The sequence below is a fragment of the Glycine max genome, chromosome 6 (assembly GCF_000004515.6).
Source record: "Glycine max cultivar Williams 82 chromosome 6, Glycine_max_v4.0, whole genome shotgun sequence".
Lineage (NCBI taxonomy): Eukaryota > Viridiplantae > Streptophyta > Magnoliopsida > Fabales > Fabaceae > Glycine > Glycine max.
This window is the reverse complement of record NC_038242.2, coordinates 16,273,782-16,291,685: the sequence shown is the minus strand read 5'-3', so window position 1 is coordinate 16,291,685 and position 17,904 is coordinate 16,273,782. Positions and strand designations below refer to the sequence as shown.

General features: G+C 39.9%; 2 protein-coding genes and 1 pseudogene across 4 annotated transcripts; 2 read left to right on the top strand and 1 right to left on the bottom strand.

The window, feature by feature from the left end:
* Positions 1-286: 286 nt before the first annotated feature.
* Positions 287-3,663, bottom strand: EDS1-2 (protein EDS1-like). 3 transcript variants are annotated; one of them, XM_014776138.3, is made up of 4 exons: positions 3,512-3,663; positions 2,854-3,202; positions 1,858-2,640; positions 354-1,301 (listed from the first exon to the last, which is right to left on the bottom strand). In XM_014776138.3, the coding sequence occupies exons 1-4, from the start codon at positions 3,523-3,525 to the stop codon at positions 594-596; spliced, it is 1,854 nt and encodes a 617-aa protein (XP_014631624.1). In that variant the 5' UTR covers positions 3,526-3,663; the 3' UTR covers positions 354-593. The 3 variants fall into 3 exon arrangements, with proteins under 3 accessions (NP_001276272.2, XP_014631624.1, XP_014631623.1); XM_014776137.3 differs by having other exon boundaries at positions 2,854-3,274; positions 3,512-3,650; NM_001289343.2 differs by lacking the exon at positions 3,512-3,663 and having other exon boundaries at positions 287-1,301; positions 2,854-3,289.
* Positions 3,664-8,306: 4,643 nt separating this feature from the next.
* LOC102660897 (uncharacterized) lies at positions 8,307-9,575 on the top strand. Its single transcript, XM_006596825.3, has one exon. It carries the CDS (start codon positions 8,307-8,309, stop codon positions 9,573-9,575), a length of 1,269 nt encoding a protein of 422 aa, XP_006596888.3.
* Positions 9,576-11,465: 1,890 nt separating this feature from the next.
* Positions 11,466-17,341, top strand: LOC100812971 (uncharacterized; annotated as a pseudogene).
* The last annotated feature ends 563 nt before the right edge of the window (positions 17,342-17,904 follow it).

The following is a 17,904-nucleotide window of genomic DNA, read 5'->3' as shown; positions in this document are numbered from 1 at the left end:
TCCATGAAGTTGCTTAATTCTACAAGAATCCTATAAAAACCGATTTGCTCAATAACAATTTCAAATTGCTTAACTTTTAAGAACCTCATGAACAACTCTCCCTGAAGAAGCTCTAAACATGCTATCAGTTTAAGTAATATCCCAACCAAATATCTAAATAGAGCATATTTTAAATACCACTAAAATAAATTTAAATGTATAATCAAATTTTAATTTAAAATTATAATTATTATTTTTTTTACTTTTTGACATTTTATTACTATTATTTTTTATTTAAAAACTAAGATGTTAACCATATACTGTATTGAGTTGGCTTAAAACACACATACTGAGTACCGCTCTAGTTCAGACCCTACTATTAAACAAATTTATTTAGTCCAGCAGTCTGAATGATTTTTGGTTCTCACAAGTAATACAAAACTTGGGAATCAAAAACATTAGGAATACAAATACAAAGTTACAACACTGAAGTAACCAACACTACACCTGCATGACAAATACACATCAAAAGCATCATCAGAAGCTTATAGCTTCCTCATTGAGTGGAAAAAAGACTAATACAGAATATCCTTTCACAGCAGTAACTAGACTAGCTAGGAAGAAGTGTCCTTGAGTTCCTGAGGTAGAATATCCTTCCACCTAATAAAGTTAGGATCCTTCAAGAACGTATCCTTGGCTAGTACTTTCTCATCATCAGTCCAATTTTTAAGGTCTTTTTGAAGCTGCTTAACCCTTTGCTCGACATGATCATCAAGAGGCTTCTTGCTGTTAATCCAGCTATAAAGTTCCTCCACTTCAGCCCAAAAGGTTGATTCAGTGATAGGAGCAGGTGGCATCCTTTTAGCATGTTCCAACCATCTTTGAGTGTACCTATACCGTTTTGGCCTGGCCCTGATCATGTAAGGTCCTGTGTCCTCATTCTTCAAGTGGCGGTAATAGTTTGCAATGTCTAGAGGCTCCACAAGGCGGCGATATTCGGTTCCACGCTTTATCCATTCTTTGTCCCCTTCGAACTCATCAGGGAGTTCATACCTCTTTAGCATCTCAATGACTTCATCCCATACCCCTGCTAGCACAAGCCTCTTCACGTTTGCTTGGAAGTCGTTCGACTCCTTTTGCACCTTGAAGGCATCGTAATAGCCCTTCCCCTTGTGCATCTCACATGTTGTTTTGTAATTTTGAAGCTCTTTCATGCTTGTCAAGGCTTTATCCTGAATCTCCTTCATGATTTTGTCCTCGTTTTTGCGTTTCTGCTTCTCCAACTCACCAGCTGCTCGTAGACACAGCCTTGCTCTTGTGTTCTGAAATGTAGGCCAAGAAATCATCATTTATTAGCTAAGTCTTACAATCTAATTTATGTATAGAATCAAACCACACCAAGTGTATTAACATGTCATTAGTTCAAGTGCAACTAGGTTCATATCTCTTAAGCAAGATCTTGAGATCATTTAAGTCTTGTGATAAAAAAAATATGATTGAAAAAGAAGATCTCACTAAGCATGACTAGATAGATTACCTGACTGAAACTAATCATTATCAAAACTTTTGGATACTCAGCACCAAATACCATAATGAATCAGAAAACCTCACTAAGTGTGACACTTTTATCAATCCAACTAAGCGTCAAAAATATTTCCAAAAAAGAATTAATATTTCATCATACTACTTTATTTAAAGTGACACTACTTGCCTTTGGTATACATGATCATTAACATAATATAACATGATTTTAATGTTTAGATTGATATAATTTAATTTCCATTAAAAAATATTAAAGACATTATATTACCAAGTTTTCACCTGCTATCATTTCATCCTGTCACATGCATATATAAAAGAAAAACAAAGAATGATTACCAGTCCAAGGCCATCCAAGGCTGTTGCAACATCACTATTTGAACCGTCAGCAGACAAGGGAAGTTGCTCAAGTTGCTCCAAGTACACTACATTCTGCATTCCCAAGCTTTCCTGCAACTCAGCCACATAGTTCAGGTGTTGCGATATGCTTTTGTCGGCAACTTCTTCAAGTTCTGCCAAATCGCTTAACAGGGCAGTGTGGAACAAGAGTTGCAAAACAGCATCTGAGTTTTCCACCACAATCAGCTGTCCATTTCCGTTGCAGAAAACATATGTTCCAAAGGGCCTATAAGGGCTCAACTCAACAAAATTTGCCACTGTCTCAAGTAACAAATTTGTGCTGCCCATGAGAATACAAGCAGCATGGCTTGTAACACTCGCGGCGTTTCTCATCACAGTTTTATAAACTTCAGAAATCAAAATAGCCCTTGTTGGATCTTGGGTGGAAGTTTTGGACTTGGGATTCAAGAATTGGAGAACAGAACCAAAATTTTCCTCAATAGAAGCCAAGGGAGCAAGCAAAATCCTTGGCACTATGTCATATCTCAAAACAAAGTGTATGAAATAGCGTGACCAATTTTCTCTCCTTGAAGCGTGAGAGAATATATGATTGCCAATTAAGGGAGACCCAAAAGTGACACAAAAGGGTAGCTTGGGTTTTTGGATTTTTGTTGGGTTAAAGTACTTTTCCAAGACCCAAAAGGTAGTTTGAGTTGCCATTGCAGCACCAGAGGAGTGCCCTGTAAACACTACTTGCTTCCCATCTAGTATAGCCTTCTTCACCTACACATTTTTTACGGTTTATTTGGTTAATTAACCAAAAATAGAAATAATCACGGTAACTGAAGAAACTGCCAGAAAAAAAACTAAGCAACTGTCTTATTGGTCACGGTGAGTTCAAAACATCAAATTGCAACACGTGGAATTAATCCAAAGAAAGTAACAAACAGAACATCTAACATCAATTTAAGGTTGTCGGTTAGTTTAGTTACATACCACATCTTCAAAGTTAGTTTCCAATAGGCGATCGAATCTCTTTGCGAAGCCTTCGTTCACCCAAGCAAGTTCATCGTTACCAATACTTCTGAGAGAAGGGAACTGGGTAGAATTTATCTTCGATACCCCAAAGGGTTTGTTAACAAACCATTCAGCGGGATCCCAAGATCCCGGGAAGCTGAAAACATGGTAAGTTTCCGAAGAAATCTGAACCTTGTCGTAAAAGTAGAGCTTATCCGTTGACTTGTGATTGTTAGCTTTGCAGGCCAAACCACACACCCTCTTGATAGCATCTTCCTTCAATCCAATGTTGTCTCCAAGTGATCCTCCAGCCATGTTGTCCCTAATTCTACAACAGTTTTGGAAATTTTTTGAGTTTGGTTTCCTTGCCGTGTTAATTTTCAGAACTTCTGTAGGGGAGCTAGGACATTCATTCTATTACTTGTTAGAATTAATGTGTGACACGTTGGAATTATGCAGGACTAATAAATTAATAATTAAGTATTAAGTATTAAATTCAAGTAATTATTATAAAAGGAGTTAACAATTATTAATATGATTCTTAATAGAAAAGTATTTTTTTTAGTTTATAATCAGAATAAAGATATAAAAAGAATAGTGAAAGAAATGAAATCTTTTTAAGAAAATCAAAATATACCTATAATTCTTCATTAGTGAATTGACGAAGACCTTGTAGTTTCACGTAGCTTTGTTCTTGCTTTGTTGGTTCCTCTTTTATGAATGGGAATGAAACTATATTATCTGATTGACCATAAAAGTCTATGCTAAATTTGTTTAAAGTGGGTCCAAAAATGAATTTTACTTCTTTCATTTGTACCATCAATCAGAGTGAAGCAAGCGTCACGAAGCTACGGATGACTTTCCTCTCTTTCGTGGAACTTGCTAAGCAAAGCCTATATTTTACTCTCAAAATTAAGCGCGTTTTGGTCAGACTACAAAAAAAAAAAAAAAAGTTGAACATTAGAATGTACGGAGAGAAGGACAGGACGAGAAAAAATAAAACAAAAAGAGACAAAAACTATTATTAATGAAATGAAAATATTTAAAATTATATGTATGAATTAAAAAAAATCTATAAAAATTATCAGATGAAAATAAAAAACAGAGTCCAATAGAATTATTTACAAATATTAATGAGTAATGTCTAAGACATTTGGCAACTTTGTTTAGTTATCACTCATGTAATTTGATTTATATTCAAGCTAAAATACAATATATTGGACAACTTTTTCTATTCTATATTTTTTATGTTAATTTATATTAAATATCACATTCATTTAAGTTAAAATTTATCTAATGTGATGCAACGTTAAATTTTGAACGGGACACATATTTTCTATTATTTTAAAAGATAATTTATATTTAAATATAAAAATATTAATTATTTTTTTTTATTTTCATTATAATTAATTTATAAATTCTTGAGTAAAAAATTTCTTTCCATATACTAAATATAAATAAATTATCAAATAATTGACTATTTTATTCATAAAAGATACATGTATATAAAAGACAATTAAGAGTCACTCCCATAAGTTGCAATTACCACAAATTCATATATTTAAAAAATATAGTAACAATAATTTGATAATACTTGTCATACCCCATTTTTGACCCGTTTTTATTTCTTTTTTCTCGTCTTTTAAGCCGGAAATTTCTATCATTTCAGATGAAATTTCGGCAGGGAGGTATTTTAAAATACCTCATTTTTGTTTTGAAGACGCCCCTTTTTTATTATTATTATTTATTTATTTACCTCTTTTTATTGTTTTTTATTTTTAGTTATTATTTTCTTCTTTTCTTTTCCTTTTATTAAGTGTTTTTTTTTATTATTTCCGTTTTTTTTATTATTAATATCTTTATTAGTATCTTCTTTTCGTTTTTTTATTTATTTATTTTTCTTTTTTTTTTTATTATTATTATTATTATTATTATTATTATTTATTTATTTATTTTTTATTTGCTGTTTTATATTTTGTTTTTTTTTTTCTTCTTTCTTTTCTTTTTCCTTTCCTTTTTTCTTTTTTCTTTTCGGTTTTCTCGGTCCAGGCCCAAAGGGGCTCTTCGTTTTTTTACCCTAATTATGACCTTTAAATGCGGCATTAATTACTGTGCATGTCAGAGAGAGAGGGCAGAGGTGAATACGAACAGTCGGAATACCAACAGCCAAGCCACCACTAACCATCGGCCTAGCCACCGCTCAACACCACCCTCCCCCTCCGTGAACCACTAGCCACCACCAGCCACCACTCAGCAACACCCTCCTCCTCCGTGAACCACCAACAAAAACAAAAAAAAACCAAAATCATCTTGCTCATAAAATCAAAACATTAGAACAGAAATCCCTGCAAACACAGTAACCCACTCACTCATGCGGCCTAAAGCCTACACCAACCACCACTAGCGGCCAAGCCCACACCAAACACCACCAACCACAAGCACCGCGTCAAACACCCACACCCACACAACCACAAGCACCGCGTCAAACACCCACACCCACACAACCACAAGCACTGCGTCATAAAATCAAAACATTAGAACAGAAATCCCTGCAAACACAGTAACCCACTCACTCATGCGGCCTAAAGCCTACACCAACCACCACTAGCGGCCAAGCCCACACCAAACACCACCAACCACAAGCACCGCGTCAAACACCCACACCCACACAACCACAAGCACCGCGTCAAACACCCACACCCACACAACCACAAGCACTGCGTCAAACACCCACACCCACAACCCAAGCTGTAACCGTTTTCACTCTGAAGCTTAAACGATAACATAAGGACAAAGGTAGTTCACCTTTTTTTCTAAGATTCAAGGCTAGATCTAGGCTTTATCAGTGTTGGTTTTCAAAAAATAACGGTGGATTTGAGAACTAGGAGAAAAAAGGAATTCAAAACATGTAGTTTTTTTAAAAAAGGAGGAGACTCTGTTTCCGACGCGGCGGCGCCGCCACCCATGGCCGGCCAGCCACTGCGCCGGTAAACAACTTCCGGCGGTGTGTGCTAGAGAGAGAAGAGAGAAAAAGGGAAGAGAGAAAAGAGAAGAGAGAGAAAAGTTTTTTAAAAATGGGAAAAAACCGGCCCCGAGCCCTTATATAGAGGCCGGACCGGTTCGGTTTTTTTTTTCCTTGGACCAAACCGGTCCGGTTCTCCTTTTTTGGCCCGCTGGACTCACCTCTGGCCCATTTTTTTTTCTTTTCTCTTTTTCTTCTTTTCCGATTCCTACTCTCACCCCCTTTTTCCTTACTGCACCCTTTTCTTTTTCTTTTTTTACGCACCATATTTATTTTATGTCTTGCATTTTTATTTTTACGCATCATATTTAATTTTATGCCTTGCATTTTTATTTTCTTTATTTATTTTCCAGCATCATGTTTAATTGTTTGTCTTGCATTTTATTTTCCAGCCACATATTTATTTTTGTCTTGCACTTATATTTTCTTTATTTTATGTACCCTATTTATTTTTGCCTTGCATTTTATTTTTATGTCTCGCATTCTTTTTAGCATCATATTTATTTTCTGTATTGCATTTTTATTTTCGTTTTATTTTATTTTCAGCATCATACTTATTTTATGTTTGTTTTTTTTTATTATTTTATTTTGTTTATTTTTTATTCTATGCATCATATTTACTTTATGTCTTGCATTTTTTTTATTTTTTAGCATCATGTTTATTTTATGTCTTGCATTTTTATTTTCTTTTTTTTATTTATTTCCAGCATTATATTTATTTTTATGTCTTGCATTTCATTTTCTTTATTTATTTTATGCACCATATGTATTTATTGTTTTGTATTTCATGCATTTTATTATTTCTTCCAGCATATTTATTTTAATGCATTTGCAATTTTTATTTATTATTGCCAATTAGAATGTATCTAGGTCCAATGTAAAAAAAAAAAAAAAAAAAAAAAAATGAGAATCTGCACCGACACTCACATTTATTTTTATGTTTCCGCCGAGGACGATCATGTGATTTGAACCGTATCCGAGGAAAAGGACCCTCACTTGATCCAACGTCATTTTAAGGGATCCGGCGCGTTTAGACTTATCTCCGCATAATTAAAAAAAAAAAAAAAAAAAAAAAAAAAAAAAAACTTTCCATAATCAAAATTTCAAAAAAAGGGTCAATCTTTTCTTTCTTTCTTAATCAAATCTTTAATCAATCTTTAATCAATCAAAACATTTTTTTCTAATTTAAAATCAATCGAACTCACTTCTTTTATTTCTTCTATGCCTTTTCGGCCTCTTACCTTGCCTAAACTCTTCTTTTTTCGAACTTTAAAATCAATCAAAACCAATCACTTGACTTTCTACTCCGAACTACATGATTTTGATCCCATTCGGGTATGTAGGCAAAAGACTTTGTCTTCCCAAATCAAATAAAAATAAACAAAAACTTTTTTCTTCTCCTTTCTTTCGAACCCACCTCTTTAATCTTTCCACACTTGAGCATTTATTTCCAAACAAATAATTAATTTAGCATAAAGATAAAATAAGCAAGAGGTTCCTATAGAGTACTATAGACGTTTAGGGTGCTAGTACCTTCCCTTTGCGTAACCAACCCCGGACCTTTGATCTCTCAAAAATAGGGTTTTTCGAGCTTTCTCCCTTTTCTTCGGAAAAATAAAAGATCGGTGGTGATCTTAAAAATGCGAGTCAATGCTAATCAATAGCTTGATATCCAAAAATCACCGCGACAGAAAATGGCGACTCCACTGGGGATCACACTCCTAAGTGGGTTAAACCTATCTTGTTTTTCTTCATCTTTATGCTTTATTATTATTTGAAACTGTAAATACGTGCTTAAGTGTTTATCTTTTACGTGAGTGGTGAGATAAGTCCTACACCCGGACTTGAGGGAAACATAAGATAGGATGGTGGTATAATCATAGTGTCTTTCCGAGAGTGAGTTTCGGATGTGGCACATGTGATAACCCCGCTCAATGGAGGGATCTTGGGAATATTACTATGTTGGCATGAGTAGTCGTGTTCAGCATTAATATTTCCAAGCGACCTATGAAGTTGAGGACCTTTAGTTACCTTTAACCCATCTTAGCCTTTTAGGACGTAGTGCGGTGGCTAATCAAGAGTAGTCTTGAATTGGTTGATACGCGATACTACACTCAAACGAGGCTTTCCTATGGACGTTGTTGGACCGGGAGTAGTCCCGTAATCCGACAATATCCGGAAGTGGTCAATGACTTTGGGAACTTGGTAGAACCCGTGATACAGGTACATATGAAACCATAGTCCTTACCAAATGGCGTGTTTACCCTTAACTCCAACATTTTGGACTTAACTTCACCATGTTTTCTCCATACTGTGGCATAATCATGCATACATGCATCCATGCATAAACTCTTTTTTTTCATCCAAATTATCGAAGGACTTAGACAAGCTTTTTGTAAACTTTGTAGATATGGACATCCCACTGAGAAGCACTAGGAAGTACCTTTTCAAAAAAACAGACCTGTTGAGATTAAGGGAGCTAGCATCTTTAGTAAGTGATCCAGTTGATTTTCAAGCTCATCATGGGAAGTTGCTCAGAATTCTTAGAGTAGATGTTGAGGAAGGATGCCTAGAGACCCTGGTTCAGTTCTATGACCCGCTCTACCATTGCTTCACATTTCCCGATTACCAGCTTGTCCCCACACTTGAAGAGTACTCCTACCTAGTAGGTTTACCTGTGCCAGACAAGATACCTTTCCATGGTTTTGAGCCTACCCCTAAACCCTCCGACATCGCAGCCGCCCTCCATCTTAAAACCTCCATCATCCAAGCAAACCTTACCTCTAAAGGAGGCCTCCAAGGTCTTCCCACCCACTTCCTCTACCAACAAGCCTCCATATTTGCTGAAGCAGCTAGTATACTTGCCTTCCATTCTATCCTAGCCCTCCTTATATATGGCCTTTTATTCTTCCCAAATGTTGACAACTTCATCGATATCAATGCCATTAAAATCTTTCTTACAAAGAACCCCGTACCCACTCTACTCGCCGATACCTACCATTCTATCCATGACCGTACCCAGGCTGGCCGGGGAACCATTTCTTGTTGTGCACCTTTACTCTATCAATGGTTTACCTTCCACTTACCTCAATCCCGTGCCTTCAAGACCAATGATGACAAGCTTTCCTGGCCTCGCCGAATCATGACTCTTGACCCATCTGACATTGTTTGGTACCAAGCAGCTAGTGATGTTGGAGAGATTATTGTGAGTTGTGGTGAATATCCCAACGTACCTCTTTTGGGTATGCGTGGCGGAATTAGCTACAACCCACTTCTCGCTCGACGACAATTTGGGTACCCGATAAAGACAAAACCAAACAACCTTGCCTTGACTAATGAATTCTATCTTAACCATGGAGATCACTCGAACAAAAGGGAAAGATTCGCACAAGCTTGGAGCGCTATCCGCAGACTCAACAGAAGTCAGTTGGGAAAGAAATCAGACTATGTGCACGAATCTTATACCCAGTGGGTTATTGATAGGACCAAGAGCTTTGGCCTACCCTACCGCTTACCTAGATACCTATCGTCCACCATCCCACCATCATCCTTGCCTATCCCCTTTGATACTAAGGAAGAGTTTCATGAACAATTAACCAAAGAAAGGCAAGAAAAAGAAACTTGGAAGAGGAGATGCCAGGAGCTAGAGCAAGAGAATGAGACTTTGAAGGGAAGATAGCCCAACAGAGCCGTGAGCTTTTTATCCAGAACCAGAGGATGATTGAGAAGGACGACTTGCTTCGTCGGAAAGACGTTTTGCTCCACCAAGATGCTAGAAGGAAGAGGAGTTTATGGACTTGTTCTCCCGTGCACATTCAGATTCCGAGGACCCATCTACTCCGGGAGTTTGAGTCTGAAGTTCTTAGGACCTTATGTTTAGATTTTAGCTCCCGAAATCTCTTGACTTGTAAAAAAAAAAAAAAAAAAAAAAAAAAAAAAAAAAAATTTGTAATATTCCAATGCTTAAGTGAAGTGTTTCAGTTTATGATGTTTACAATTTCTCTAACAAGTTCTTCGATAATAATTTGTTCCCTTTCTTTTTGCATAAGCATAAGCATGCATCATGTTGCATTCATGGTTTCTAAATCGAGTCTCACACTGTGTTCACTACTTCAAAAGGGGGAGTCAATCAACCGCCGCCCAAGGAAAGTGGCCCGACGAATTCTCCACAAACCAACTCGCATTTACAACACCAGGGCCAATCGGAAGAGGATGGATATAGTTGAACAAGAAAATCAGAGTCTCAGGGAGGAGGTTGCCACTTTACGAGAGGGAATGGATAGGTTGACGACCATGATGAGTGCACTCCTGTCAGCCCAGAACTCTCAAGCTGCCGCCGCTGCTGTAGAGCAGCCTTGGTGAGCACAACCCCGCTATCTACGGTGACTTCTCCACCCCTCTTTTTGCCTCCAGGTTGTACATGGGGAATGCCACCTCCAGTCTGTGGAAGCCCCAGCCCGCTGTATCTGAAGTTCCACCGCCTTTTGCTCAGCAGTCAGCACCGGTTCCGCAACCCAGTACCTCTTTCCCTCAAGCTGCAATGACTTATTCAGCTCCACTGATTCACACTATTCAACAAGAGGTTGAACCAATTTTCCAAGCTGAAAATGTTGTAGCCTTCGACAAGATGGAAGAACTCCAAGAAAGATTTGATGGTATGCAAAGGGAAGTCGAAGCCCTCCGAGGAAGAGATCTGTTCGGGAAGGACGCCTGTGAATTATGCTTGGTCCCAAATGTTACTATCCCTCACAAGTTCAAGGTGCCAGACTTCGAGAAGTATAAAGGGAACTCTTGTCCCCGCAGTCACTTGGTGATGTACGCGCGGAAAATGTCCATGTATACTGACAATCATAAGCTGCTTATTCATTTCTTTCAGGACAGCCTAACTGGGGCCGCTCTGAAGTGGTATATGAATTTGGACAGTGCGAGCATTCGTACTTTCAATGACCTGGGTGAAGCGTTCATCCGGCAGTATAAGTACAATTTGGACATGGCCCCAGATCGTGATCAGCTCCGTGCGATGACACAAAAAGAGAAGGAAACGTTCAAGGAGTATGCCCAACGTTGGAGGGAAGTGGCTGCCCAGATTGTCCCGCCGTTGGAAGAAAGGGAAATGACCAAAATATTTCTGAAGACCCTGAGCCAGTTTTATTACGAGAAAATGGTTGCAAGTGCACCAACAGACTTCACCGAAATGGTCAACATGGGGTGCGATTAGAGGAAGGTGTCCGAGAGGGACGTTTGACTGGGAAAGTCCCTGCTGCAAGCAATGCCAAGAAGTTTGGAGGCCACTTTGCGAAGAAGAAAGATCAAGAGGTGGGATGGTAGCTCATGGTAAGCCTCAGCAGAATTTCACCCCATATCGTCAGGTTGCGAATGTCGCATCCGCTATCCCAAACCCATCATATCACCAACAAAGGCCACATTACCCCTACCCATACCCTCCACCATACCCTCCACAACAATACCCTCCACAACAATACCCTCCACAACAATACCCTCCACAGCAATACCATCAGCCACAATACCCTCAAAAACAACAAAATCGCCCGCAACCCCCCAACAACCATATCACTCACAAAACCGCCAGAAAACAACCTTTGATCCAATCCCGATGAAATATGCTGACTTACTCCCCGCCCTGCTCGCCAAAAACCTTGTCCAGGTCAGAACACCCCCTCGTACACCAGATGTTTTACCTCCCTGGTTTCGTCATGATTTAACCTGCGCTTTCCACCAAGGGGCCCCAGGTCATGACGTTGAAAACTGCTATGTCCTGAAGAATGAAGTGCAAAAACTAGTCCGGGCCAACTTGCTATCCTTTAAAGATCAGAATCCCAATGTTCAGGCGAACCCTCTACCGAACCATGGGCCTGCTGTTAACATGATACAAGATTGTGATGAAGACGGTGTCATCCTGAACGTCCAGCACGTTCGAACTCCCCTGGTCCCAATACATATCAAGATGTGCGAGGCAGCTCTGTTTGACCATGATCATGCAGCGTGTGAAATATGTCCGGTGAATGTAAAAGGATGCCCGAAGGTACAAGAGGACGTACAAGGGCTGATAGACAGCAGAGAACTTATCATCACGAGGAAGGACAAAGAAGTGTGCGTCATCACCCCGAGTTTCAGCGGTTGGAAATAAGCTATAACAGTGGGGAATCAACTACTACTCCACTGGTGATTAGCTTGCCAGGACCTATGCCGTATGCTTCTCTAAAAGCGGTCCCTTACAAGTATAGTGCCACGATGTTGGAAGGTGGGCAGGAGGTGCCTTTGCCCTCTCTAACTCCTGCGATTTCTGTGGACAACGTTGCTAATGACGGTAAAGTTCTGAGGAATGGACGTGTTATCCCCACATTGTTTGCAAAGAAAGTGAATGATCCGGCAGTTAAACAGGTGACAGTGAACGGCCCCGGTACAAGGAAGGAAGTAGGCCAATCCAATGGGACTAGTAAGAATTCTGATCATGACGAAATTCTGAAACTGATCCAGAAGAGTGAGTATAAAGTAGTAGACCAGCTGCTGCAAACTCCCTCTAAGATATCCATTTTGTCTCTGCTATTGAACTCAGAAGCACACCGTGAGGCTCTAATGAAGGTGTTGGACCAAGCTTTTGTGGAGAGGGACGTGACTGTTAATCAATTGGACAGTATAGTAGGAAACATTACTGCCTGCAATAATTTAAGTTTTAGTGATGAAGAACTTCCTGAGGAGGGGAGGAACCACAATCTGGCGTTACATATATCGGTGAACTGCAAGTCAGATGCTCTGTCGAATGTACTTGTGGACACTGGTTCCTCATTGAATGTAATGGCCAAATCCACATTAGATCAACTTTCCTACCGGGGGCCTCCCATGAGAAGAAGCGGGGTGGTTGTCAAAGCGTTTGATGGATCAAGAAAGTCTGTTATCGGGGAGGTTGATTTGCCCATTACAATTGGGCCGTTTGTTTTCCAAATTACATTCCAGGTGATGGATATCCAAGCCGCATACAGTTGCCTTTTGGGTAGGCCATGGATCCATGAGCTGGGGCCGTGACATCCACCTTGCATCAAAAGCTGAAGTTTGTCAGAAATGGGAAATTGATCACTGTGAGTGGAGAGGAAGCCTTGTTGGTTAGTCATTTGTCAGCTTTTTCCTTTATTGGTGCTGATGAAACAGAAGGAACCTCTTTCCAAGGCCTGACTTTAGAGGGTAAAAAGCCAGAGAAAAATGAAGTATCTTTTGCTACTTGGAAGAGCGCACAGAAAGTGGTGCAGGAAGGAACAGGTGTAGGATGGGGAAAAGTTGTGCAGTTGCTGGAGAGTAAAAACCGTGAAGGACTGGGATTTGCTTCTTCTGCAGGATCCGCAACGAACAGTGTTGGATCAAGCTCCATTACTAGCACCTTTTGTAGCGCCGGGTTCATCAACAACTCGCCAGAAGCCAATGCTGTCTTGGAAGATGCTCCTGAAGAGATAGTGCTTGCATTTGTCACACCTGGAAAACTTGTTCGCAACTGGGACGCGGTTGACATCCCTTCAGTGTTCATGCATCAAAGTAATGTGTCTTTGTTTTTCTGTTTGTTTGTTTTTCAAAAAAGATCCTTTCGTCTTGCCCAGGACGAAAGCGCAATTATGTAGGGCTGTTTTGTTTCAAGCACTACTCTTATTAATGGAAAATGTGGTTTATCCCGATATCTATGCTTATTGCTCTTTCTGGAAAATGGTAACACAAAAAACCCAAAATATTTTATTTTTGTTTTCTGATTTCAATTAATTATAAAAAGTCCGCATTGTTCACTCATTTTCTAAAATCAATCATCAATCATATGCAGACTAGGCATTTATGAGCCCGTTGAACATAATAACCCTGCACTCTCTCCCAACTACGAATCTCCTGTCTACGAGGCTGAAGAGGAGGAGGATGATGAAATCCCGAGGAACTTGCTCGGTTATTGGAATATGAAAAGAAAACCATTCGGCCTCATGAGGAGGTAGTAGAGGTGATTAACTTGGGAACCAAGGAAGATAAGAAGGAAGTCAAGATTGGGGCATCGCTTGAGGCAACTGTCAAACGAAGGGTGATTGAATTACTCAAAGAATATGCCGATGTGTTCGCATGGTCGTACCAGGATATGCCCGGCTTGGATCCCCGTATTGTGGAGCACCGTTTGCCTTTGAAGCCCGAATGCCCACCGGTCAACAGAAACTGAGAAGAACTCGCCCTGACATGGCTCTCAAGATCAAAGAGGAAGTACAGAAGCAGATCGATGCAGGTTTTCTTGTCACATCAGAGTATCCTCAATGGTTAGCCAACATAGTGCCTGTTCCAAAGAGGGACGGCAAGGTCAGGATGTGCGTTGACTACCGGATTTGAACAAGGCTAGTCCGAAAGATGACTTTCCTCTACCTCACATCGATGTATTGGTTGACAGCGCTGCAAAGTCCAAGGTCTTCTCCTTCATGGACGGTTTCTCTGGGTACAATCAGATCAAGATGGCAGTTGAAGATAGAGAAAAGACATCTTTCATCACGCCTTGGGGCACCTTTTGTTACAGGGTAATGCCTTTTGGGTTGATAAATGCAGGTGCCACTTACCAAAGAGGCATGACCACTCTCTTTCATGACATGATGCACAAAGAGATAGAAGTGTACGTGGATGATATGATTGTCAAGTCAGGCACTGAAGAAGAACATGTCGAGTACTTGCTGAAGATGTTTCAACGGCTGAGAAAGTACCAACTTCGACTGAATCCCAACAAATGTACCTTTGGTGTTAGATCTGGAAAACTCTTAGGTTTCATTGTCAGTCAGAAAGGTATTGAAGTAGATCCTGACAAGGTCAGGCCATTAGAGAAATGCCGGTTCCACAAACAGAGAAACAAGTGAGAGGTTTTCTTGGGCGTCTAAATTACATTTCTCGTTTCATCTCGCACATGACAGCCACGTGCGGACCTATATTCAAGTTGCTTCGAAAAGATCAAGGGGTTGTTTGGACCGAAGATTGTCAAAAGGCTTTTGATAGTATCAAGAATTATCTGCTAGAACCTCCAATTCTTATACCTCCAGTTGAAGGAAGGCCTCTGATTATGTACTTGACTGTGTTAGAAGATTCTATGGGCTGTGTGCTCGGACAACAGATGAGACCGGAAGGAAAGAACATGCCATCTACTACTTGAGCAAGAAGTTTACAGATTGTGAGTCCAGGTACTCCCTACTTGAGAAAACTTGTTGTGCACTAGCCTGGGCTGCCAAGCGTCTTCGTCACTACATGATTAACCACACCACCTGGCTAATATCCAAAATGGACCCGATCAAGTATATCTTTGAGAAACCCGCTCTGACAGGAAGAATTGCTCGTTGGCAGATGTTGTTATCCGAGTATGATATCGAATACCGCACCCGGAAAGCAATTAAGGGAAGTGTTCTTGCTGATCATTTGGCTCACCAACCAATTGAGGACTATCAACCCATCAAGTTTGACTTTCCTGATGAAGAGATTATGCACTTGAAGATGAAGGATTGTGATGAACCATTGCTTGGAGAAGGTCCAGATCCCGAGTCTAGATGGGGTTTGATTTTTGATGGAGCCGTGAATGTCTTTGGCAATGGAATTGGGGCAGTTATTATCACTCCTGAAGGTAATCATCTCCCTTTCGCTGCAAGGTTACAGTTCGATTGCACCAACAATGTGGCAGAGTATGAAGCATGTATCCTGGGCATTGAAAAAGCCATTGACTTGAAAATCAAGAACCTTGACATTTACGGGGATTCAGCTCTCGTAATCAACCAAATCAAAGGAGAATGGGAAACTCGCCACCCCGGCTTGATTCCATACAAAGATTATGCGAAGCATTTGCTAACCTTCTTCAACAAAGTGGAGCTTCACCACATCCCTCGTGATGAGAACCAGATGGCAGATGCGTTAGCAACTTTATCCTCCATGTACGAAGTGAGTCACCGGAACAATTTGCCAACAATCAGAATTCAGCGCCTCGAGAGGCCCGCCACGTGTTTGCAGTCGAAAGGTTGTTGATGATAAGCCCTGGTTCCATGATATCAAGTGTTTCCTTCAAAGCCAGGAATATCCACCCGAGTATCCAACAAAGACAGGAGAACTTTGAGAAGATTGTCTGGTAATTTCTTCCTAAATGGGGATGTTTTGTACAAAAGAAACTTTGACATGGTACTACTCAGGTGTGTAGATAAGCAAGAAGCAGAATTTTTGATGCATGAGATACATGAAGGCTCCTTTGGTACTCACTCCAATGGACATGCAATGGCAAGGAAGTTGTTGAGAGCAGGTTACTACTGGATGTCGATGGAGACAGATTGTTGCAAACACGCAAGGAAATGCCACAAATGCCAGATTTATGCTGACAGAATTCATGTACCACCAACTACACTTAATGTTCTTTCTTCTCCGTGGCCCTTCTCTATGTGGGCATCGATATGATTGGTAGAATCGAACCGAAGCTTCAAACGGGCATCGTTTCATTCTAGTGGCTATTGATTACTTCACCAAGTGGGTTGAAGCAGCATCTTATGCAAATGTGACTAAGCAAGTTGTGGTCCGCTTTATCAAGAATCAGATCATCTGCCGTTATGGTGTGCCCAACAGAATCATTACAGATAATGGAACGAACTTGAATAACAAGATGATGAAAGATTTGTGTGAAGAGTTCAAGATTGAGCATCACAATTCTTCTCCTTACAGACCTCAGATGAATGGCGCAGTTGAAGCTGCAAACAAGAATATCAAGAAGATAGTGCAAAAGATGGTGGTCACATACAAAGACTGGCATGAGATGTTACCGTATGCTTTGCATGGGTATCGTACTTCAGTGCGTACTTCAACAGGGGCAACCCCCTTCTCTTTGGTGTATGGTATGGAAGCAGTACTCCCTGTGGAGGTTGAGATTCCATCAATGAGAGTTCTAATGGAGGCCCAGTTATCAGAAGCTGAATGGTGCCAAAGCAGATATGATCAGTTGAATCTAATTGAAGAAAAACGCATGAAGGCCTTGTGCCACGGACAACTTTATCAACAGAGGATGAAGCAGCTTTCGACAAGAAGGTTCGTCCTCGTGTGTTTCAAGAAGGAGATCTTGTTCTCAAGAAGGTTTTATCTTTCCAACCCGACTCTAGGGCAAGTGGACGCCTAATTACGAAGGCCCATATGTCGTCAAGAGAACTTTCTCTGGTGGTGCACTGACTCTTACGACTATGGATGGGGATGAGCTCCCTCGTCCCGTGAATGCGGATGCAGTCAAGAAATACTTTGTCTAAAAATAAAAGAACAGCTCGGTAAGTCGAAAACCCGAAAGGGCGGCTTAGGCAAAAATGAGCGTCTCGGTGGGTCGAAAACCCGAAAGGGCGGCCCAGGCAAAAATTAGAGACATCAAACAGAAAAATAATTAGCCTGATAGGTCGAAAACCCGAAAGGGCGATCTATGCAAAAGTTAAGGACAAAAGACAAAGTAACTGCATCGAGATGATCTTTGTTCATTTGGGGCACAATGGAATGTCAGGAGACCTGAATCTGAAGCATCCAAACAGTGGAATTCAAGGTTGTCAGAGGGAACAACGGTTATTGTGTTCAATGAACCTTCGATTTATATTTACCATTTTCCAAACTTTGTAAGATCAGTGGAACCATGCCATTGGCAGGTCACCACTCTTTCAAATAAATTTGAGCCTGTTGCCTTTCATTTGGAATTCTCATTTATACAGCTTATAAAACTTTTCCTTTTTTATGGTAGCATTTGAAACAAAATATTTCTCAAAATCATAAATTTTCTTTCATGTCTTTTTTGAAAAAGCACAGACAACAAAACACTTTTTCTTTGAACTCGTGAATAGATGAAGGGTGTGTCAACAGCTACCATGAGAATGGGTAAACCTTGCAGGTTGCACATGGTCAATTGCTTTTTTTCAAACAAAAAAAAAAAAAAAAAACAAAAAAAAAACAAAAAAAAAAAAAAAAAAATTGATATATACATATATATATATATATATATA